The 24,842-nt window shown below is 35.4% G+C and overlaps 1 protein-coding gene and 1 long non-coding RNA gene across 2 annotated transcripts; both read left to right on the top strand.

Moving 5' to 3' along the window:
- Positions 1-8,111: 8,111 nt before the first annotated feature.
- Positions 8,112-11,210, top strand: LOC129002059 (uncharacterized). Its single transcript, XR_008491532.1, has 3 exons — positions 8,112-8,207; positions 9,979-10,150; positions 11,073-11,210. It is a non-coding gene; the product is annotated as an uncharacterized LOC129002059 (long non-coding RNA).
- A 2,963-nt stretch (positions 11,211-14,173) lies between these two features.
- On the top strand, positions 14,174-22,646 carry LOC129003138 (zinc finger protein OZF-like). The gene is made up of 3 exons (XM_054431380.1): positions 14,174-14,289; positions 16,796-17,552; positions 20,426-22,646. Exons 2-3 carry the CDS (start codon positions 17,230-17,232, stop codon positions 21,414-21,416), a joined length of 1,314 nt encoding a protein of 437 aa, XP_054287355.1. The 5' UTR covers positions 14,174-14,289; positions 16,796-17,229; the 3' UTR covers positions 21,417-22,646.
- Positions 22,647-24,842: the final 2,196 nt, after the last annotated feature.

Here is a 24,842-nt window from a genome sequence, read left to right as displayed (position 1 = left end):
GAGGTCAAGCAAATTAATGAAGATAGATTTTTAAGTTACATTAAATGGATGTGCCCAAAAGAAGAAAAGGAGGAGGAAAACTAGGCTGGATCCTGGATCATAGACCAACTAAATACCCCCGCCGCAGCAAACCTGCCGACTAAGCGAATTTCCATTTGTCTGAATTGATTTTCAGTTAAATATTTATGTTGACTTACCTGTCAGGTGAAGAAATGTCACTTTGCGTCCAACTCAGTAGAATATTTGGGTCATGTGTTAACAGACAAAGGATTAGAGAGGCAAACTGAGAAAAACAAGGCTATTGAAGAGTACGAAAGACCTGGTACGAAGCGTAAAGTTCGACAGTTTTTGGGCCTGTGCGGTTGGTACAGTTGTTTTGTACCTCATTTTGAATCCAAGGTTTCACCTCTAACTGACCTTCTTCATAAAAATAAACCTTTTAAATGGACCGAGACGGAAGAGAAAGCTTTCAGTGAGATAAAGAGATCCATCTGTGACTCTCCGGGATTAGCTTATTTGGACCCCAGTCGGGAAATATTCTTACAGACAGATGCCAGTAATGTAGGTCTTGGGGCTGTTCTCTTTCAAGAGCGGATAGAAGGAGGCAAGGATATCATTGAATATGCAAGCAGGAAACTTTCCCTTTCTGAGAAAAGCTATTGTACAGCTGAAAAGGAGGCTCTAGCGGTAGTGTGGGCAGTAGGGAAATTCAGGGGGTATCTCGAGGGAAGAAAATTTAAATTATTCACTGATAACTCATCACTACAATGGCTAAACAAAGTATCCGGAACCAAGTCAAAACTGATGCGATGGTCCTTAATTTTGGCCGATTTTGACTTTGAAATACATCACGTCCCAGGAGAGTTAAATCAAGCCGCTGATAGCTTGTCAAGAAACCCGGTAGACAGTGGTGAGATATCCAAAGAACTCATGGAGAGGGAAGTCCCAGTCCCAATGAAGTTAAAACAGATTGAGCCTGTTCTTATGGTGGCACAACGGGAAAATTGTGACATTGACTTGGAACTGATAAAGAAATGGCAGAATGAAGATGCAGCTTGTAGTAGAATGAAATCCTGGATAACCAAACGTTACACAAATTCTGAAGCTGTCCCATTCCAGTTCAAGACATGCTATAAAAACTTTCGCTTGGAAGACAGTATACTTATGTATAAATCTCATCTATCAGAATCTTCTCCTGTGATTGTTGTTCCGAAGTCTCAGGCCGTAAGGATTCTAGAGAAGTACCACGACAGCCCTGAAGCTGGCCATCCAGGACAAGACGAGACCTACACTTCGATTCGGCGTCGTTTCTTCTGGGTAAATATGCATCGGGACATCAAGAACTACGTCCAATCCTGCACTATTTGTGCCTGTACCAAGGCCAACAACCAAAAAGCTAGTACAAGCATGAGAGGGCGTCGGCCACACCAGCCGTGGGAGGTTGTTGCTCTAGATCTTATGGGACCATATCCCGGAACATCTCGAGGGAAGACTGGAATTTTGGTGGTGACAGACCTTTTTACCAGGTGGGTCGAAGCATTTGCCATTCCTGAAGCTACATCGGGAAGAATCCTACAGCTCCTACGAACAGAGGTCTTTAGTCGGTATGGTTATCCACGATGTCTTCTCACAGATAATGGCAGTCCGTTCACGTCAAAACAATGGTTGCGGACTTTAACTGAGTGGGCTATTGAACACTGGACAACGCCAATATACCATCCTCAGGCAAATCCTACTGAACGGAGAAATCAGGAGCTTAAGAAGCTGTTCAGGATTCATTTGTTCGACAAAGAACATACCAAATGGGATCAACACTTGCATGAGTCTCTCCTGGCCATCAGACAGCGAGTGAATCGCGTCACAGGGTTCTCCCCAGCAGAACTTTTTCTTGGTCGGGAAATAAAAAGAACTGGTGATTGGAACTTTATGCATGAACAGTCTCCTGAAACTATGAATTTGACTGCATGGCATGAAGAAAACGCAAAACAAATCAAACATATGAATCGACAAGCCGAGGAGAGTTCGAAGAGGGAAGCAGAGAGAAACGATGCACCTGAAGAGCAGGACCTGAAACCGGGTACGTTGGTTCTTCGGCGAAACCATCCCTTGAGTAATAAACTTAAAATGTGCATGCAGGGATGGCACGGAAATGGCTTGGACCATTTGAGGTGGAACACAAGCTAGGGAAGGGAGTGTACCTCTTGAGGTCTGATCCACCAATTAAGGTACACATGTCGGAGTTGAAAATACTTCCGCAAACTCTCCGTGAAGCGACTCAAGCCGAAGATAATGAACTAGAAGCAGAAGACCATTACGATGCCTTACCTGGTTACAACTTAAGGTCTAGAAAGAGGAAGATTTAAAATATATATTGAGGGTTTTGGGGGGGATGATTGACGTACGATGATTAATATCTATAAAGAAAACCCTCAATAGATATTTCTATATAAATTTGCCCAAAGACTGTTTCATGATTAATAAATAAACAATCATATGTTTTTCAATTGTTTTGTTAAAAAAACAGTAAATAGTTTAGTGTGTTGTTTTGTTGAATAAAATAAAGAGGTACCTAGTTTTTGTTAAAATTTATTTTGTCATTTCTAATGTTTGATATTAATCGTCCGTGATATCAAAGGAATTGAATCACGTACAGTGACAGCTATTATCAGAAGATAGGACAGCTGTTGGTTCAGTAAACAGTAATTTGTTAAACATTTATGCTCTTAAAATTTTACAAGTTTTTCACGATAAAAGTGTTTAAATAGTTTATTTTTGTAATATATGAACTGAAGACATAGATGAGGAACTCAATTTACCCATAGTAAGTTTGTAACTCTCAGTAAATTAATAGATTTCAAAGTTTGAAGATTGTCCAAGGTACATTAACCAAACTTTTTTGTGAATAGTATTTTGTTTCTTTTGTTTTGTTTGGTTTTAATACCAAAACATATGGTTCTTATGAAAAGGGTTATAATCAAGAGGATACAAAATTAATAGTAATTTGAAATCAAATATAAAATGAAACAAAAAAGTATCATTCCAATATTATTAATGTTTTTATTGCTAAAAATGACCCTGGTTTGTCAAACAAGAGGAAAATTTCTGAAAAAGCAAACAATGGATCATCACATCTTTGAAATGGATAGAGTAACGTTTAACTATCTTTCCTTTATCTATACACACACAAAATCAAAAACTAAAATTCAGCTAAGTAAACTTAAGTACAAAACAAATAAAAAGTACTGGATATTGCTGCTTAAAAACGAATCATTTGAAGCAATACACTTAGTCAACACAATTGTGCTTCTTATGCTTTTATGTGGTGATATACACCAAAATCCAGGTCCTACAGGAGAAAATATTACAAATGAACAATGTCCTTTCTGTCTTAAATCATTTACTAGATTAGACTCACACATTAAAGCCTCACATAAGGACCAAGCATCAACTGACAAATCAAAGGTATCTTTGCAAAATGGGTCTATACAAAAAGTCACTTACAGTTACAGTCAAGAACCTGGCCCTTCATCTACAAATGAATTTGCTGTAGTGATACCTCCTTCGCGTGATCCTAAGTACACCAGACCTTGTTTGAAATATTACGATGATAATGATAGTGACTCAGAGTCAGATTTTCACACGTCACTCAAACCTAATAACCAATTGACTGATAACCTTAACAATACAAATAATATAAATGGCATGAAAAGCATTGAAAACTTTGCACAAAATACTGACATTGTTCCCAGTAAGAAGAATAGTATAACATGCCCCCATTGTGGAAAATCGGTAAAAAGTCTAGTTATTCACATAAGCAGAGCCCATGCAACAGTACATAGAGATAAAATAATTGAAAAATACGTTGATGACTTACAAGAAAAGGTTACCCACAAAGTTGAAACCAAATCAAAAGACACAAAATGTTGTGTGATTGGGAAGAAAAATTCGATAAAATAACAGATTTAGATAACATTGAACAGTTGAATAAAAAAATGAACGAGTTTACAACATTTTTAGCTTCAGCTGTAAACTATTTGCCTGGACCTAAACACCCTGCAATGAAGTATTACAACTTAAGAAAATCAAATCTAAGTTTGAATAATGGTAAAGCCTATAAAACCTCAAGCAATCCAATGCGAGCTTCAAAAAGAGAAAAGTCTAAAAGAAAAGAAAAATATTTGTACGAAAAAGCACAATATCTGTATTATAATCAAAGGCGAAAAGCTTGCAGGATGGTTATGGGATCTGGCGATGTATCTTGTAAGATATCTACAAATGATTTGTACAAGGAGTTCCACAATCGTTTTGCTAAGCAAAATACATCAGTTAGAGATCACTACGAAAACACACATTCCACTACTTTTAATGAAGAAGAAGACTTTGAAGAAATAATTGTCACTGCTGAAGAAATGATGAATGCTATGAAATCAATTGCTGTTGACACTTCTCCTGGTGTAGACAAAGTGTTAATGAGAGTTATAAAATGTAAGAAAGTGTCGGTTATTTTGGCAAAGATATGTACAATCATGATGCTAAAAGGTTGGGTCCCTGATTGTTTTAAACTTGCAAGAACAGTTTTAATTTACAAAGGAGGTGACGTTAAAGATGCTAAAAACTGGAGACCTATATCTATTTGCTCTGTCTTACGAAGAAGTGTTGAAAGAGTTCTAGACAAAAGACTGAGAGGTCATATACGTTTTAACCCAAACCAAAGAGGTTTTACTAGTACACCAGGAACAGCAATCAATGTAGAAATAGTGAACTCAATTTTAACAAAAGCTAAGACAGAGGAAAAAGAAGTTTCATTGGTTTTTCTAGATATTAACAAAGCTTATGATTGTGTTGGGCACGAACACCTAGTTAAAACGCTAGAATCACATAACATTCCTAGGAAGTTAAAAACTTTGATAGCAAATCTTCAGTTAGACAACCAAACTATTATTGAAACTGGTGGAAGTAAAACAAAAGCGATTCCCTTCAAACGAGGGTTACTACAAGGAGCACCTTTATCCCCTACGCTGTATAATTTGTGCACAGATTTCATTTTAAATGAACTAAGTGAAAAAGAAGTTCAAATGGCTTACGGATACGAACTTCTGCCGGATTTAGATAGACTAACCATAATGGGATTTGCTGATGATTTAGTTATTGGTAAAGACAAACAAAGTGTTGCAATCCTTACTTCAATGGCCATTAATTCACTTAATTCGATCGGACTAGAAATAAACCCCAACAAATGTCAGTCTATCGTGATTGAAAAAGGGCTTCTAGTTGAAAGTAATATCTGGTTAGATGAAAACTTATTCATAAAAAGTATTTCAGATAGTGAAAACATAAAGTATTTAGGTGTTAACTTTTCCCAAGGGATCGTTTTTAATAAAGAGAGAATAATTAAACAATTTAAATCCCAATTAGAAAGACTAACATCGACTACATTACTTTTGTCAAGCCAAAAGTTTAATATAATTAATCAATGTATATGGCCAACGTTAATATATCCATTTCAAAATGCTCCACTTCATAAATTACCAGTAGCATTTTTAACTGACTTAGACAAACTGGTTAAAAGTAGTGTTAAAGAAATATTAAGCTTACCAACTGACACTCCAGATTTTATGTTATATAGCCCAAAAAATATAAAGGACTTGGATTAATCAAGGCTCAATGGGAAGCATATATTCAACAACTTAATTCTATACAAATACTCAGACGGGTTAAAAATTGTTATACAATAAATGAAGACAAATTTAAACGGATAGAAACAATTTGTTTAAAAAAATTACACCTAGAAGAAATTGATTGTAATCAAACAATAAATACCCAAAAATTAAGAAATGTCTTAAGAGAACAAGAGTTTGATAATTGGAAAAGCTTAAAACAGAAGGGTAAAGGTGTTGAACTTTTCAAGGACTATACTCCGGGAAATAAAAGTATTATTAATAAAGAAGGCTTGTCAGAATCTGAGTGGAAAGACAGTATAAAAATGATTGCAAATGTGGTGCCAGTGTGTGTTCTCCACGGCAGAAGTCAGGGCAATAACCGCTGCAGGCATGCCTGTGGTGAGATTGAAACCCTTGCACATGCCCTTGGCTTCTGTCCGTTTGGTGAACTTCTAAGAAACACAAGGCACCACAAAATAAGAAGTATAATAGCAAATGCCTTCCGAAAAAGGTATAATACATGGGAAGTGCAAGAAGAAGTACACTGTCTTTCTTCTAACGGAAGCACCAGAAGAGTAGATATTTTATTGATTGAGAGAGATACTAACAAAGGCATAATTCTCGATCCTACAATTCGATTTGAAACAAACATAAATCAAGCTAACGAAGTAAATGAAGAAAAGAAAAAAAATTATGATTCTACCTTTGAATATTTCAAGCAAAACTTTAAAATTTCAAAAATTGAGGTGATTGGATTGTTTATTGGTTCTAGAGGAACACTATCCAAATTTTTTGTGAACTTTTGGAAACAATATGATTTGGACAGATCCTTTTTGAAAATTATTATTCATGAAACATTAAGAGGTTCTTTGACCATAATGAGAAATCATCTATATGGCAAAAATCAAAATTAATCAGTCTTATAGCTGTATAATCCTTAGATATTTTATGTGTTCTATTTTTCTGTGTCATTGGCAACCTTATTTTTTAAGGCAGAGGTATTTATTTTTATAAATAAATTCTTTTCTCTCTAATAACAATAGGTTTAACGAGTACCTAGGTTTGCTGCTACAAGGAAACTAATAAAGTGTGTTTTTGAGTAAAATATTGATAGCTTAGTACAAAATAAATAAATTTGCCAAGTTTTATCAAAATATATTCATAAACAAGCAAACTACAACATTTGACAATATTCTCTATAAAAATAACATGGGAATTTTAAATTTACAATTTTTTTTAATTTTCTCTGTTACTAATAATCGAACAAAAATACTTTTATATACTAAATTATTTGTTTTTTTAAGCTCTGTAAAAAGGTCTAAAGAAAAATTGGGAAATTTTGTGTTTTGAGGGTCAAAAGTGAGAAAAACCAATTTTTACCCCATAAAACCCCCCGTAAAGCCCCGTTCCCATGGTCCGATCGTGCTGGTTCGCGAACTCATTCTAGTTTATCACGCTTTACACCTTTAAACCAAATTTCATCAAAATCGGACAAAAATTACTCAAGTTATCGCGTTCACGGACGTAATATATATATATATATATATATATAAGTCTATATATATATATATATATACATATAAAAATTTGAACGAAATAGTGTTTTTGGCCTCTGGGGACATCAAAATGAAAAAGTAAATCGGTCCCGGGTCTAGGTCTTACCGTGCCACCTACGGTAATAGCTACTTCCCTATAGGGAAATTCGCTAAAAGGAGTAGGCCTACTGTATGTTTTTATGGTTCAATCTATGGTTGAAATGTGGAACGTGGAAGGTGGAAGATATGTGGATGGAATGGATAAGGAAATTGCAGGAAGAGACATTTAAGTATTTTGGCCATGTAAATAGAGGACTGACTGGCTGACTGGCTCCAACACAAGTTTCTAAAACCTCGGTTCTGGGATTGATTTTACATTAACTTATTCAAAAGCTGGATAAAACGGGATTTTTTCGACCTAGTAAGTTAAATCAAATTGGTCGTGTGGATACACCATAGAAGAGATGGAAGTAGTTTTTTTTTTTAAATTAATTTATACACTCATTAACTCACTCACACTGACCTGGCTGTTTCGTTTCGTGAAAATTGGAAAATTCAAAATTGTCAGTGGGAGTGGGAAAGGGACACTGGAACCGGGAATGGGTCATGGGATGGTAAAAGGGAATGGTTGAAATCGAAATAGATAATGAAAAAAAAAAAAAAACGAAAACGGATGGCGAGCGTTTCAGGGCAGGAATTGGACTAGCCTACTGCGCATGCGCAAACCGTAAAATTGAGCTGATCGCAAATGAACGACTCTCACACAATTGAAGCAAAAGAGTTGTTTACTGTTCTGTCTCTGTCGTTCTGTCATCTGTCATCTGTCTGCCCTGCCCCTGCCCCTGTCGTGCCCCAGCGATTGTAGTTTTCAAAGTCTTAAGCTGTGTGTTTTTTTTTTTTATAATTTGAGGTTTTATCGAAGTATCGTATCTTTTGAAGTCGGATTTAAGTGTATAAAAGGGTGTTTATTGTTATGCGTTCTACCGTGCCAGCCCCAGCCCCGTGCACCCTTGTAAGTTAAATATAAAGTCAATGGTTAAAGTTAACTTTTATACTGTAGGCCTAGTCTTTAAAAGTGTTTGTTGTGTTTTAGGGGCACACAGTTAGGACATGGTTAGGACTACACCGACATTTCCCATAAACATTGCAAAAGGACGAATCTTATAATTATATAAGAACTGTCTAGGCTGTGTGGTAAAAGGCACTTACAAAATAAGTTACCAAGCGGTGTAACTTTCATATTAGAAACCCTTGGGTGAGTTGTATCTTAAAGGCCTAATCTTTAGGTTGACACATTTAAACCTATAGCCTGTAAACCATTAACTGTTTGGAAAAAAGTCTATGCCGTAGACTAAATATGGTCCTTAAGTCAATTAAATGTGTAGGCTAACTAACTAACATTTAAATAACTTAGGCTTTGCATTACCCTGGCGTAAGTAGGGCAAGGCTAGGTTCCGCTAACTTATTGATAGACAGGCCTACACTATAGTACCCTACTAGGTTCACTATATTACTTATATTGGGTCTCTCACTCTTTGGCAGTTTCCTGTTAAAGGGAACATTCATTATTATCGATGATTTCTTTTTGATATAAGCTTATCAATATTTTTGTTTTACTTCACGATCCATAACTTATTCCTTCTGTTATCTTCAAATGCATTTAAATTATCTACTAATTTAGAAGTAGGCCAAACCTTGTTTAGGCAAACATTTAATAGCTTATTTTATTGGATTATAAAATCAAACTAACTTAAGCTAATCTAACTAACCAAACTTGCTGTATAGGCTATGTTACCATTCCTTTAATAACAGAAAAGGAATGGGGAATGGCTGTTTAACGGACAGAAAAATAAAATTTTGATATTCGTAAAGAAATTATCCATAATAAATGTTCCCTTTAACAGGAAAGTACCCATTCTTTACATTATACTTGCTACTCATACACACATATAGTCTCTAACTTAATAAGAATGCTGTAACCTTTTGAAAGAGGCATTTTCTCGCGCTGTTCTAATAGTCAGAATATTAAAACATCGTTTGTCTATTTTAAATGGCGGTTTGTTTGAAATTATTTAGAGTAACATGGCCATGAGAAACATGCTATTTGAAACTCCAACGACAAAAAATATACATTAAGTTTAAAAACGATTAAATTGTAGGCTAGTTATTTGTAGCGGCCAAAAACTGTTGTCCCGTTACCTACTTTTAGGAATAAACAATCTGTCCTCTACTTAGTGATGTAAAAATCATTATACAGGTTGTTATGGTCATATTATTATAAGGATCAAAATAACTAGGCCTAATACATTTACAGTCTTCATTTTATGCTAGAATGTTTTACTATAAACAATGTAGGCTATTAAGAACTGCAGTAAAGTCCTTTAGAGAACCTGCAATATCAATACCTTCAATATAAATTGGGTGAAATATCAGTTCGTTATACAAATCGTACTTTATATTATTCCCTGCGATATAAATTCCGATTTTTGTTTTAAAGCCATAGAGTCTTTTCAAATAGACTTTCACACTGTGCTGTGGTGGTTAAACAAGGTTAGTTCAGTTTGGTTTAGTTTATGTTAATAAAAACCTGGTAACACCTAAATAAATACAAATTGTTCCAATAGCATCATCATTTGGTTGGGTTAGTGTTGTACAGTTTTCTATCAAAACTGATCGTCAAAAGCGCCAAATTATACCTAGTCGTGTCTTTTCATGAGTAACTTAGCTTATAGAAAAAAGCTAAACATTTTGTTAATGATACCTTGTTTGTTTATAAACTATAGGCCGACCACTTTCAAAAGAACCTGCGCAGAACCATGGCTGTCTTGCGCATGTAGGGGTGAAGGGTGATGGTGGGGAAGGGCCTGAAGCAGTGGTGGGGATAAGTCGTTGGGGCGAGGTGTCTTTCCCCACCACTCTGACTCTCCTGCAGTCCTGCATGCACGACTCAAACAGGTGCGTGGTTTTTTTCCATTTGGTAGGCCTATAAGCTAACATAGCCTAACCTAAACGCCGCAATGGTCTGTAAAAGATTGGCGGGTGGTCCTCTTTTTTTAAAAAGACCCATAGGCCAACAGATTAATAAGCAGGCCTATTTCTTAATCAATATATTTTATATAAATTTGAAGCTATTGTCAGTAGGCCTATTAATTTATAGAAACTGAAAATTTGATAGGATGGTATAATACATTAAAGTTTCTCTGCAGAACTTTACCCCATAACATTGCTGTTGCAGTGCAATGTAATTTTCTGAATCAGTCTTCTTCGTTTTGTATTTAGGCTAAGTAAAATTGATTTTCTTTGCTTCATGTTAGGGAACATTATTACTATGTTTAATAGCCATGATAAGGTACAGTAGACTCCCTCTTATTCGGACACCTTTTAACCTGACATAGATTAAACCAGACAACACTCGGTGGAAATTACATCTCTAACCGGGCAATTTTTTTCAGCACATCGGTTTAACCGGACTAGTTCGGCAGGAAGTGGGAGGTAAGCGTTACTGAAACGACTTTTCTTGTGTTAAGGATATGAGAACAATGATTATGGTCTACTACATTTTAGTCAAATACTGTATATACAGTATGCATTTAAACGGCCAGTTTTAATGAGTTTGTGGGGCGTCAGTTTAACCAGAAAACCCATTATCCGTACTGACCTCGGTCCTGAGAGTCTGGATAAGAGGGAGTCTATTGTACTGTATATTTTACTATGTTATAGTGACACGAATAAAAAAATAACATCCAAAACTTCATGCAATAACCCCATAGTACCACATACAATATGTTTACTAGTGTGAACTACGCTGTAGGCTTCACATTGAATGTGTTGCCCAAGTTTATTAAATTAAAGCTAAAACAGAGTTTTTTTGTTACAGAGTCATTGATTGAGGTGCTGGTGAACTGATTGAAGACTTAAAAATGTTTTGTTATTAGTGTGAGGTGTGATAGTACGGACTGTTGTGATAAATTACCACTGTTTATGATTTACTTTGTTATGTTTTAAAATAAATGTTCTACATAAACTATTAAAATTGAATGATCAATGCCACTATTTCCAGCTGTAATAATTTTTTTATACTTCTTTTAATTATTTTTTACTTTATAAGTTCTAATGTAGTCAATATTTGCATAATATGCACTTTCAAAAATATAAAATAGTAAACACAACAGCTTTTTATATACAATTGTTATTATTTATTGGTGTTTTTGTATTGCAATCGTTAAGTTGCATGCCTAGTTGCAGATGCATTGGTCTGTTTAAATGTAGCCTATAAAGGAACTAAAATAAAATTTGAAAATCCCAGACTAACATAAAGATTATTCAAACAAAGGAGGTTGAAGTATGTAAAAAATTCCAAAAACTCTTATTTTAAATTTGGTAAGTATAATTTGATACCAAATATTGTTGACCTTATTTCCTATATTTTCTCTGGATGGTATTTCAATTTATTTTATAATTGCAATGATTCTGCTCCACTCAAATTCCAGGGCATGGACTGCAATCAATATCTGCCAACATCAAATTCGAGAAAATCTAAAACTTTGTTGACTCACTTGCATATAGGGCCTACCGTATAACATTTAAATACAACATGAAAAATAATAGGATTTCCTGGAATTTTTCTAAAATGTTTGAGATCATTCTCAACATCCCAGGCAATTTCCTTGAATATACTCAGATCACTCATCAAAAATATTCTAAGAAAATTTTTATATAGCCTAGAAATCTGGAGAACATTCTCAGGATATTCTGGAAAAGTACTCTGGAATATTCATGGTATATTCTGAACATATTAAGTTTAAATTATTGATTTTTTCAAGTACCACAAAATAACTTGAAAAATACAAAAAACAATGTTTTTAGGGTAAAAAATGGGAAAACTCAATTTTTAGTCCATTCCCATAGTTAGTGTTAAAGTACCGAATAGGTACTTAAAATGCAAAATGCAACGGATCAGAGGTGCCCATCCCCCCCAAACCCAGAGGCGCAACCCCCCCCCCAAGCCAAAGGAGTAGTTCTCCCCCCCCCCAATTTATGCTGCCGTCTATTTAAACCTACCCTCCCCCCACCAATTTATCTGACAATTTTCCCTTTACCTCATAAAACGAGCATTCCAATTTAGTATTTAGTAAACTTGAGGTAAAGAAAAACAAACTTGCTGATAATAAAAATTAAATGTTTAATAGGAAACGAACAACATTTAACAATACTTCATTAGGTATATCTAACTAATGGACGAATTAGAAGTGTTTCAATTTACATTTCAGAATCTCTATTGTCAGCTAACATGTGTTCAGTATTGCAATAGACAACGTCTTCAAAACGTACAACAATATACTAGGTGAATTACTCTACTCCAACACAGTATTGTAACTGTACAGTATATTAGGTGGCGTTAAATTTTACAGAGAAAGAATCTCAGAGAAGAATTTTAAGAAATCAAACCGCTTTAAAAATGCATTAATAATACTTTGGCAAAAAATTTTTTTTTTTTTCAAAATTATAGGCAGTCACGAAATAAGACAGACTTGTTGCTCGCCACTCCCTGGCTCAACAAACACCGCCACTCCAAACAACACACTCCAAAAACTCGATTTTAACTCTACAAAAATCGCCAGGCAAAATACCCAGGTTTTTGTGACGAAGTAATCTTTAATTAATTTTGATAGCCCCAGGATTGCCTTTTATGACTAATAATGGTAGAAACGCATCTTGTCAGACAATCTGTTTATACACAAAACACGAAACGATAACAGATAGGCCTATCAATTCACGTGAGTATATTGCCGCGGGCAGGACTGGAAGTAAACTGAATCAGGTTATGACGGAAAGACGTGGTCTCTGGATTGTCGTCTGTGTTATCAAAAGCTGATATTGGACTAGTTGTAGTGACGGAGGAGAGTGTTGAAAATGTAATGGGATTCATAATTGAGTTTTCCATTTAAAATTATTGACAATAATAACCAATTTATCTGCTGGATATAAATTATGGTCTCGAAATTCTACAGTACTGCACGAAAGGAAATTTATTAAATACTTTGAGGAGTTTGAAATATATAAATACATAAAACTAGGGACAGCGCAAAATTTTTGAGTGAAAACACTCAATTAATTATGAATCCCATTATACTTTTAACACTCTTCTCAGTCTACAATAGTCCTATATCAGCTGGTGACAATGCAGACGACAATCCAGAGACCACGTCTGTCCGTCATAACCTGAACCTGATTCAGTTTACTTCCAGTTCTGACGACGGCAATATATACGCGTGAATTGATAGGCCTATCTGTAATCGATTCGTGTTTTGTGTGGTGGAGGTAAAGAACCACCAAAACATATGTAGCAAATAAAATTCGACACTGACACTGGTATATTAAGGATTGTCTGACAAGGTGCGTTTTTACCATTCTTAGAAGCAAATCTTAATTACGAATGGCAAAATGTTGTTGGTGTTGATAGTGAGCTACTTAGAAACACTTTTTCGGGCTGCTTATACAAAATTTGTCATTCATTATGACAGCTAGCAAAAAACATCCCCCCCCAAAATCCCCTCAAAAAAGTCCCCCCCAAAAATTCCTGTGGCGCAAACGCGCCACAGTACCCCCCCTCTGGGCACCCCTGCAACGGATGATGGGGGTGACAGAGATGACTGACTCAAGTCAAGTCGTCAATCGTCTCGTCACGGATGTAGCTAACAGCAGAACTGAACTGAAACTGAACTGAAGAATTGAAGTGAGCTAGTAAGTTATGAGTCGACTCGTTGAAGACCAAATACAACTGAGTTGGTTCTTTCTGGCGCATGCGCAGTAGGCTAGTCCAATTCCTGCCCTGAAACGCTCGCAAACGGATGGAGCAGATAAAAGGGAAGATAACTGAACACATGATAGAAGAAGAAGAGGGAAGAATGAAAGACGAGGCGATAATGAATGTTTGGTACCATTACTACCAATACCAACACTAAGCAGGGAAAATAGAACAGAGATAAGAAAACAAAATGGCGAATCGACTGTGCTAGTTCCGTGGGAAGTGGGCTTTTAAAGCCTAATTAATAGCTATTAGTACAGTTCAGTATACTTTGTGAATAGTTCTCGTAAGTATTATGAGTAAAGTTTATTAGATTAGGTCTATTAGGCGCACAATGAAGTCTCAGCTACACAAATCAGTGATAACAAATACAAGTTTAAGTAGAAGCCTATTATTTAGGCTCGAGCTCAGAGCTTATAACTTATGGATTGGTTACTACATTTTTACCTTTGCTTAGGCCTATTAATATAACAGTAATATTACGGTACAAAATAACTCGTGGGCAATTAAGTGACCTCATCCAACTACTCACAAGTACAGGATTGGCCCAGGCAATGAACTAGGGTAGTCTATCTGCCCAACTTAATTTAGGCCTAAGTTAACTTAGGTTGGTTTGGCCAATTTATATAAGTTTTAGGCCTAGGCCTACATTCGATTTTTGAGACCTCATGAAATTTGTAATAACTTACCTAGCCTATACCGACAAAAAGTCAATTAATCTAACAACATTAGTTATTTGAAAGGTATAGGCTAGGCCTAGGCTAGAGGATAACTTACCTGTCCAGTAACCGAGCGTTGATTATAGTAATACAGTACCAGAAACAAAAGAACCCTGGGCCGTTTTGAGCCGCGCAGTTTTGAATGGTACGGTACGCCACACCTACCGGCACGAACCACGTGATCTTTTCGTTTCTGCGCAGGTTGTTTTGTTCGTGGTATGTCTATAGGCGTCCAGCAGTTACTGTCATAACCTAACCTAACCAACCAAACTTGCTAATGAAAAAATCAAATGTTGGTTGAATTATGTTCATAAAATAAAATTATAAATGCCTCAAATCCTAAGTTAAGTTAACTTAGATCTGATCTTTCATTCATAGAATAAATCAAAAATAGGCTACAATCGCAAATAAATCTGATTTTTGTACTGTTAATTTACCGCTCAGAGCTACATTATTGATCATAGTTGTAATACTTAACCATTGTGAATCAGCATTATTTGGTGAAGGGTAAGTATGACATCATTATATTAAAATTTTATATAAGAAAAAAATTAATAAATAAGCACCTGGGGACCGAGCTTTGCTATATAATTCCTCAAGCTATATAAAATTTTTGTTCAGAAGTGCTACAGTAAAAAAAATAAAACACATACTTAGGTAGATATGCCTAAGAAGTTTTAAGATAAGTTTAGTAACTTAAACTTTACCGTACTTACGGTAACTTAAGTCTTACCAAAAACCAAACTTCACTAAACTTATCAATCGTAGGCTAACAATCAATAAGTTATCTACGAGGAGGTCCATAGTTCTGCCATTTTTATTCAAACATTATTTGAGGTTTAAATATTGAAATAATATTTAAGTTAGAATGTCTAAATCCCCCTCTTAAGCCACCACTGGAAACTTGTCTTTGATCGATGCAATGCAAGATAGTATTTTGTAAACAGTCAACTTAAGTTATCTGCTGATAAGCCTTATGTTAGGTTATTTAGACATCTCCAATTTTGAATCAACCATACATAAAACTTATTGGTTAGGTAAAAAAGACACGATGCAGTACCTAAGTTAAGTAGATCAGCCATACCATAGAGTATGCTTGAGTATGCGCCAGTGATGTCGGCGAGGATTCAGTTCAATGTGTCGCCGCCGCTATACTCCGCCAAGTAGGTGTACAGCTCGCTGCGGCGGTTAGGCTATGTTAGGTTGGGTTATCATAAATATGTATGTGTGACTTTCCTCGTAGCGTTATGAATCGAACTATACCAGATGAGTCATACTTTCGCCCGCCAAATACCCCAGATACAGGCGGTGACAGGTGATGCGCACGCTCCAGTCAACGGCCTGACCTTGGTCTACTTGGAGGGGATTTGGCGTGCAGAAGTATGACTCATCTGGTATCTTTCGATTCGTAATGAAACGAGGAAAGTCCTACTAACATATTTTATGGTAACCCAACCTAACATGCGCCACAGCACGCTGTATAAGGGTGGCCTCCGGATAATAACAAAGTGCTAACTTATTATTGGTTAGGTAAAAAAGACATGGTGCAGTAAGGAGATGGTAAGAAGTAGCCTATATTATTTAACTACTAGTTTGCTCTGCCCGTGCTTCCCAACGGGATGAAAATGCAGAGGATAATAACAATTAAGGTCGTTACAGTAAATTTACAGTGAAAACTGTTAAAATACACCCTTCATTGATTATAGGAAGCAAATCTAAATTAATTGTACCGTTACGGTACTGATTATTTCTAACGAATATTCATCCGACGCTGTAAGTAAAACATATGATTGGAATTTCTTGCATTTTTTTCTGATTTTGTCACCAGCATGGCAATAAATAAGCCCATGTTAATTATTTTAAATTTTAAATCCTTTTTTTGGGCCTATTTTAATGTATAAAGGCATTCTGCACATCTACAGAATCTTTCCAACAGTATGCGTGGATTTTCCCTGTGATGCACATGAGCTGAGAAAATAGTTTTTCAATAATATAGGCTTATTAGCTTAAGTTAACTTAACTACAGCATTTCATAGCAATAGCAATCTAATTTTTTCATCCGATATTTTTCAGATCGATGAAGCCATTAGAGAGGAATAAGGAGTTTTCCCATTTTCCCTCGATCTCGTAGTGAAAGTGTGTCCCTGTGAAAGATAAGTGTTCAGCCTTATTTCAAGACTTATTTCATAATGGCTTTGGGTCTTTCTAGTAAAGGTGGAAGGGGTAGTTATGGTCACATCAGGTGAACTGCTGTGCCCAATAACCGGAGATGGTGTATGAGAACTTCTAGTCAATATCGGTGCCATTGCTATTATTACCAAAGATTATAGGGACTGATTACAGTTTCTCTTCTAAAGAGAGTAGTTACTGCATGTAAAGTCAATCTATTGTCAACCTTTGCCATTATTTGTAGCGTAACGTAACCAAACCGTTTGTAAATAGGCCTACATTATCCATGGTGGAAATATTTAGTGCATGTTCACACTTTATCGCTTAGTCCTAACACGATGAAGCAGAAAATAAAGGAAAAAAGGACTAACCTTTCTGGTAGTAGGAAAAGGGGACTGTTATACTACTGTGAATATTGCGAGAAGCGATTTACACTTCAGTACAGTCTGAAGAAACATCTGAGAACTCACACAGGAGAGCGGCCATATCACTGTGAGGTTTGTGACGCCCGGTTCACTCAAAGCGGAGGCTTGAAGAATCATGTGTTGAGCAAGCACCAGGCAGAGCAGGCTTACACTTGTCACTTTTGTGGCAAAGATTTCCCACTCAAGGACCGACTGAAATGCCACCTGCGTGTACATACTGGCGAAAAACCATTCAGGTAATAACTATAGTGTAGTAGTAGGAATAAGTATTTGACTCTAGGTGGAAATCTGAATGTAAGCGAGTTTTCAGATTTTTTTGTGAGAACCCATTATGAAATTTATTTGATCAAATAATGACTACGGTACCTACACAAAGACTATTTGAGAACTTTAAAAAAAATGTAGGCCTAGCCCTATAAGTGTCACATTTTGAAACAAATAAAATTTTTAATTTGCAATTTTAAAACTATTTTTTTACATTTACAGTATACAGGGTGGCTGAAAAGTAACTTGCACCCCCCCTTAACTTTTCAACCATTTGAGATATTTTAAATCGGTTTGCGGCAACCTTCTTAGATATGAGGGGCTACAATAATTATGGTCAATTTTGAAACTTTTGCCCTTAGGGGTAGCGGGGGTTGAGGGTAGCTCAAAATTTTCAAATGACAAGTATAGTCGAGTTTGGTATCATTTTACAGGTCTTGACGAAACATAAACATTGACATAAAGAAAACCAAAATCGGTCCACTAATAACAAAATGGCGCCCAAAAACTTTTCAAATCGAAATAACCATGAGGGTGGCAAAAAATTAACTTGCACCCTCTTTAACTTTTTGACTATTTGAGATATTTGAAATCGGTTTGCGGCAACTTGTTTTGGATATAAAGGGCTACAATAATTATGGGCAGTTTTGAAAATTTTGCCCTTAGGGGTATCGGGGGTAGGGGGTAGCTCAAAATGTTCAAATAGCAAGTATAGTCAAGTTTGGTATCATTTTGTAGGTCTTGACGAATCATAACAATTAACATAAAAAAATAGAAATCGGACAATTAATAACAAAATGGCAGTTCAAAATTACTTTAAATAACCATTGTCTCAATCATTTTTAGCTGCCATTTTGTTATTAATGCTCCGATTTTTATTTTCTTTATGTTAATTGTTATGTTTCGTCAAGACCTACAAAATGATACCAAACTCGACTATACTTGCAATTTGAACATTTTGAACTACCCCCTACCCCCGATACCCCTAAGGAAAAAATTTTCAAAATTGGCCATAATTATTGTATCCCTTCATATCCAAACAAGTTGCCGCAAACCGATTTCAAATATCTAAAATAGTTAAAAAGTTAAAGAGGGTGCAAGTTAATTTTTTTCCACCCTCATGGTTATTTGGATTTGAAACGTTTTAGGGCGCCATATTGTTATTAGTGGACCGATTTTGGTTTTCTTTATGTCAATGTTTATGTTTCGTCAAGACCTGTAAAATGATACCAAACTCGACTATACTTGTCCTTTAAAAATTTTGATCTACCCCCTACCCCCGCTACCCCTAAGGGCAAAATTTTCAAAATTGACCATAATTATTTAGCCCCTCATATCTAAGAAGGTTGCCGCAAACCGATTTAAAATATCTCAAATGGTTGAAAAGTTAAGGAGGGGTGCAAGTTACGTTTCAGCCACCCTGTATATTAAAAATATACTATAAAAGTAATAAAACTGTGTATTGTGTTTTACTGGGATTATTCTCAGATTTCTAAAAGAAAAGTCTTATGAAATGCTGCAAAATGACACCTCTCTCATCTTCCGAGCTTGATTGTGAGAGGAGCCTAAAGGAGTTTATAGTTAATAAACGGGTGGTTTTGAGCGTTTTTTGTAGCCTATTGTTTAACAAGGTGTCATTTTGAAACTAGCTGAGACAACCAAGTTGAAATTTGGTATCATTCTTATTCTCTATAGGGTGTACTGAAATCTGAGTTGGAATGATAAAATTACTGTGTTGACTGTTGATTTAACTTGGAATTTATCCCATAAGCAATCCCTTATATTGCCACTCAAGCTTAATCAAGCCAATATTGATCTGTTTTAAAATAAAACTTAACAGTGAGTGCTCAAAAATGCTGTCGCTGTTAGCACTAAGCTACTACATTTGAACTCTACTAACTGGATCAATAATTTTAACGTCACGTTAAATGCGCCAACCGCCAAGGTTTTACTCATATTAGACAAGGAACATAAAACATATTTCTTGGTGGGAAACTAGGCCTACTGCAATTGGTTGGTGACTCTGCTCATATTGACTCACCCGAACAACGCTAGGACCAGAGTATCGATTGCGCACCAAGGCATTCATTTACTGAAATTCCTCCATGCAAACTAAAACGTTCCCGCAGGTCCGAATTATCATTTGCACTAAAACCTAAAGTTTAGGAACAGGCGCAATGCTGTTTTCAAGTGGCAGTATTGTGGTATCTTGCTTTATGTGAATCATTGATAGTTGAACTAATATTTTGTTTACCTACTCTTACAGATGTTGATATTAGCGTCACTGAGTAGTTTGATGATTGGTTTTCATCAAGTGTGGGAGTTTTTCTGGGAATCTAGAATGTACCTTAAAAACCACAAAACTGATACGTATATTTTTTTAACTAAACAAAATATTTTTTGAAAGGTATTTGTACATCTTAGAATATTGGAATCTACATATTATTAACATTCCACTCAGAATAATGCATCAGAAAAGTAGGAAACCCTTTTTAACTATGTATGAGCCTAAAAGGGTATGAACGGAAACAAAGGGCTTTGACTGTTAACTTGGTTATTAAATCTCTAAAGTTCAGAAATCAGGAAATAAGAGTTATATTTATTTAATCTGGAAAAATCAATAGATTTGCAGCATTTTGGTTTCATAACACGCTATAAAAGAGAATCAGTTGTCCATCTGTAGTTGAATTAACTTTGTATGAAATCCATTAATTTTGCTATTTAGGGTAAATTTAATACGTTATTTGTTAGTTTAGGTTAACTTACCCTTTTGAGCATTTAAAAAATAATTAATTCTATTCCGTAGGCCCTAATCACATTTTTTTCACCATGGAATGTTTGACAGTTGCAGAATATGTAGTAAGCAGTTTGCCCGCAACAGTCAGCTGTCTCAGCACATGAAATCTCACAGTGTTCAGAAGCCTTTTAACTGCTCACTGTGCAGTGCGAGTTTTGTCTGTCGAACGAATCTTTTGAACCACATCAAACGACACGAAGGCGCAGCTGACTACATATGCGACATTTGTGGGAAAAGTTTTGTGCGGCGGGATGGACTACAGAAACACCTGGATTTCCACGCGGATAGGAAGACGTCCGAATGTAAAATATGCAACAAAAAATACAAGGGTCATTTGATGCAGCACATGCGAACCCACATGAAGGAGAAGCCTCACGCTTGTGCCCACTGCAACATGAGGTTTGTCCAACGCTCACAGCTGACTGTACACGAGCGAACACACAGCGGCATCCGACCATACAGGTGTCAGGTGTGTCACATGGCGTTCTCTCATTCTACAGCATTGAAAATGCACATCAGACGTCACACGGGTGAGAAACCCTTCAAGTGCCTCATTTGTCCCAGCAAAGCCTTCAACCAACTACCGCATCTCAAGAAACACATGCTCACCATCCACAAAACTGACAAACCGTACATGTGTCAAGGGTGTCGTTCGTTTTTCAAGACCAAAAACCTACTCATCGATCACGAGAGTAGCTGTAAATTCTCTAACGGAACAGAGGAAAAGAAACTGACAAACCCGCCTCCGATGCCAATAGATAAAATGAGATTGCTACTGGCGTGCCTATTTCAGAAGATATCCTCTCAAGATAAATTGGAAGATTTAGGCTACGGTAAGATTTTGATTGACAACGTATTGATCTCTTCAATTGAAAATTCAGGCAGAAAGCCTTGCTTGGATCAAGATCTTGACGAGTTGACCAAGTTGAAGAAAAACATTGAAATTCTACTCGATTGGACTGTGCCCAAAATGTACATGGAACGGTTTAAAAGAGAACAAAGAACGGTCGAAGACCTCTTAGAGGAATTGACATCATGACATCTGTTCAAGAGCTACCGAGTCTCGCAAAGCGTGATTGGTTTGCCGACATCTTGCCTTACGTGAGTCGTAGTCATTTAGCCACACCGCAAGCTGTTCACCAAAGATATAATCTTGCCAAAGAAATAACTATTTACAGCACTGCATGGTTAGTTTTAATCTAGGCAAAAATGAGATCTAGGAATTTTTGATTTTTTTCATGTCAGCTTACTTTTTGTCTAACAGTGTATTTTTTGTATTCTTAGTTAACTTTGATAAACCAGAAGTATCCCTGTGTTAAACAAATAGTTAGATACTTTCCCCAGTTTTTTTTTATTGACCACTAAAGTGGTTTTTGCTCATACAATGTGTTTTTGCTATTTTGTTTGGTTAGAATGTGAAGGTAAAACATTACTTTAATTTCAAAGAGGCCTATAGGTATATTTTTTGACCAATATTTATATGCTGAAAAATTATCATAATCAATGTCTGTATTTTAAAAAGAATGGTAAACAAACAACACAAGCGTTATGTTTTTTAGTTTTTTCCATATTCATAATTTTAACATAAAATGATGAGTTGCACTTAGTTCAATCAAATAATTCTTTTTGTAGGTATAGTTTTCAGGAAACTTGTTTATTTTTGTCATACCACTCTCTCTTTTGATTAAACAAGTACATATCCATGATTCTGTTTTTATCTTTTTTATTGGTAATGTATTACTTTGTTACAGTTCACATCACATTGTGTATTGCTGGAAGTGTACAGAAGTGATTTTAGTTTCTCTAAAAATAATGCTTTTTTATAGATAGATTAAAGAATTTAGGGCCTTGCCACTATTCTAACAAGATGGTAAATGTCATAATCTGACCTTAAATGTTTAAATTTAAGATTGATTGAAACCACTACACAGTGATTAGTGTATCTTTGTCTCTAATTAATGAATTACCCTTAATTACCTCCTCGACATCGATGACCAGCTCTTGCTGGATAGACTTAGTCAAAATTGCAGAGGTAGTTTTTTTACCAGACAGTAGGTACTATAAAAATTAAACAGAACCACTATGTCTGGGATAAAAGCAAACAAAATTCCAATAAAATAATTATACAGGCTCTTTAGTAGGCTACAGTATGTAACAGTCTATTCAAAGAGTGTCTCATGTGGTTTTATATATTTTTGGATAATTTTAAAAAATAAAATAAATTTAATAGTCAAATTAATTAGATACAGTAGGTGATTGATTGACCAAATAGACTCAAATAAATTATACCTCTGAATAAGATTCATTTATCGGGACCGGTAATAATTAACTTCTGTGAAAAAAATACCGTTTAAAAGTCCTTCTCCTGAAATCTACGAGGCATAAATAACATATATTTTCATCATATATGTGCAAGAATGCTGGTACTTACACCAATTTCGAGTATTTAAATGTGATCAGGAGGCTAAAATTCAACAAACAGATCTGAATATAAGATAATGCTGTTAGTTTAAATTTTTTTAAATCATTAGAGGCCCCTTGGAAATAAATAGTTTGTTTTACTTTTTGAGTCCTTATAGTTATAACTGGATATATTATTTTTACGTTCTATTGTTGCAGCAGTGTGGATAATTTTAAATTTAAATTGACTAAATTTATATAGTTTCCACACTAGGTAAAATATAGTTGAGATAATAAACAAATAATTTCTAATTGATCTCAGTTCATGAATACACAAAAGTGTTGTATAATTTACTAACGTTGTTTTAATTCACAGGTCATAGTTTTTGGGTAGTCAGTTTAATGACGATTCATCTAAGTTTATTTGTGTGTAAAGTTGTATAAGTGTGCTACTAGTTACATACTATTTACTAGCTTATAATCAACTTGATAGATGTATATTTTTCTATTACATTTGTATGCTGTTTTTATGCAAATTGCTGGCTTGAAGGCAGCATAAGTCAAGTAGTATTTTGTTTGTATACCAAACTAGATGTACTGTACATTATTTCTTACTTACTTGACTCTTAGCTGGGGTTGCTTTTGGTGTTGGTTTTCTTTCTGTAGTTTGGTTGTGGCTTTTCTTAACTTTTTAGGTTGTGGGGTGGTTCCTTACAAATGGTTCTCTGCTAACAACTATATAGAGCAAGAGCCCATGACTGCCAGACTTTCGTCATTTTATAAAAGCTGAAAGTTTCTCAGCTAATGCTCCCAGTTCACTTAAGAATGATAGGCAACTATGACATTTGGATTTTGGTTACTTTGATAACAAAAAGGTAACAAAGGTCAGAAATTTGCAAATAACCATCGTTATAGTATAAAGCTTGGTTCTTTCATATTTTCTTCAGAGGAATGTTAGAAATCATTTCCCCCATTGCCAGACACTTTGTGTGGTTTAAACCCTCTGCCAGACACCCTTAAAAACTAGGTATGACGAAGATTAATTTTCGTCATTTTATAAAAGCTGAGATTGATATATGTTATTTGGGGAGCTATCAAAAGACGTTTTCTCAAAAGCCAGACACTTTCGTTGGTAACTTCATCTAGCCAGACACTTTAAAGTCTGCCGTAATAAGCTTAACTGTTAGATGCAAACAGCGAATTCAGTTCCAGTTTGGAACAGATCTCTGTGCCAAATGTAAACGGTTAAATTACTTACTTTCTTCCTCAGAGTCTGTTTTTATAATAAACCATATGTTTGATGTAAACATATGTTATATTTGCATTTAATTGTGTGTTTATTTCTGCAGTGTTTTGAAAATATGTAATTATGTTCTAAAACCATTGGGCACAGAAAACTATTCCAAACTGTAACAGAAGTCACTGTTCGTATGTAGCAGTTAGCCCACAACTACCTATTATATTACAACAGACTTTTAATGTGTCTGGCCAGATGAAATAACCAACGAAAGTGTCTGGCTCTTCAGGAAATGTCTCTTCATAGCTTCCTAAGTAACATATATCAAATTCAGCTTTTATACTATTATGTAAACTAACGCAATCACGATTAGAAATAAGTTGTGATTTCACCCTGTTACATTTGGCGACGAAACCAGTTCTATACTGGAACTGAAGTCACTGCTTGTAACTACTGAACCTATTATACTACTACAGTCTTTTAAACTGTCTGGCAAGATAAAATAACCAACGAAAGTGTCTGGCTCTTGAGGATATGTCTCTTCATAGCTTCCCAAGTAACATATATCAAATTCAGCTTTTATACTATGATATAAACTAACGCAATTACGATTAGAAATAAGTTGTGATTTCACCGTTTACATATGGCACAGAGATCTGTTCCAAACTGGAACTGAATTCGCTGTTTGCATCTAACAGTTAAGCTTATTATGGCAGACTTTAAAGTGTCTGGCTGGATAAAGTTACCAACGAAAGTGTCTGGCTTTTGAGAAAACGTCTTTTGATAGCTCCCTAAATAACATATATCAATCTCAGCTTTTATAAAATG

The sequence above is a fragment of the Macrosteles quadrilineatus genome, unplaced genomic scaffold (genome assembly GCF_028750875.1).
Source record: "Macrosteles quadrilineatus isolate MER2022 unplaced genomic scaffold, UCM_ALF_1.0 Scaffold_9__3_contigs__length_116548681, whole genome shotgun sequence".
In the NCBI taxonomy this organism is placed as follows: Eukaryota; Metazoa; Arthropoda; class Insecta; order Hemiptera; family Cicadellidae; genus Macrosteles; species Macrosteles quadrilineatus.
Note: the sequence above shows the minus strand (reverse complement) of the source record. Positions and strands in the feature narration are given on the sequence as shown.

What these genes read in the sequence shown, in the direction of transcription:
- LOC129003138 (XM_054431380.1), top strand. Translation starts at nt 17,230, where the DNA reads ATGAAGCAGAAAATAAAGGAAAAAAGGACTAACCTTTCTGGTAGTAGG. An exon ending in ACTGGCGAAAAACCATTCAG is followed by an intron (nt 17,553 to 20,425) that starts GTAATAACTATA and finishes AATGTTTGACAG; the next exon opens with TTGCAGAATATGTAGTAAGC.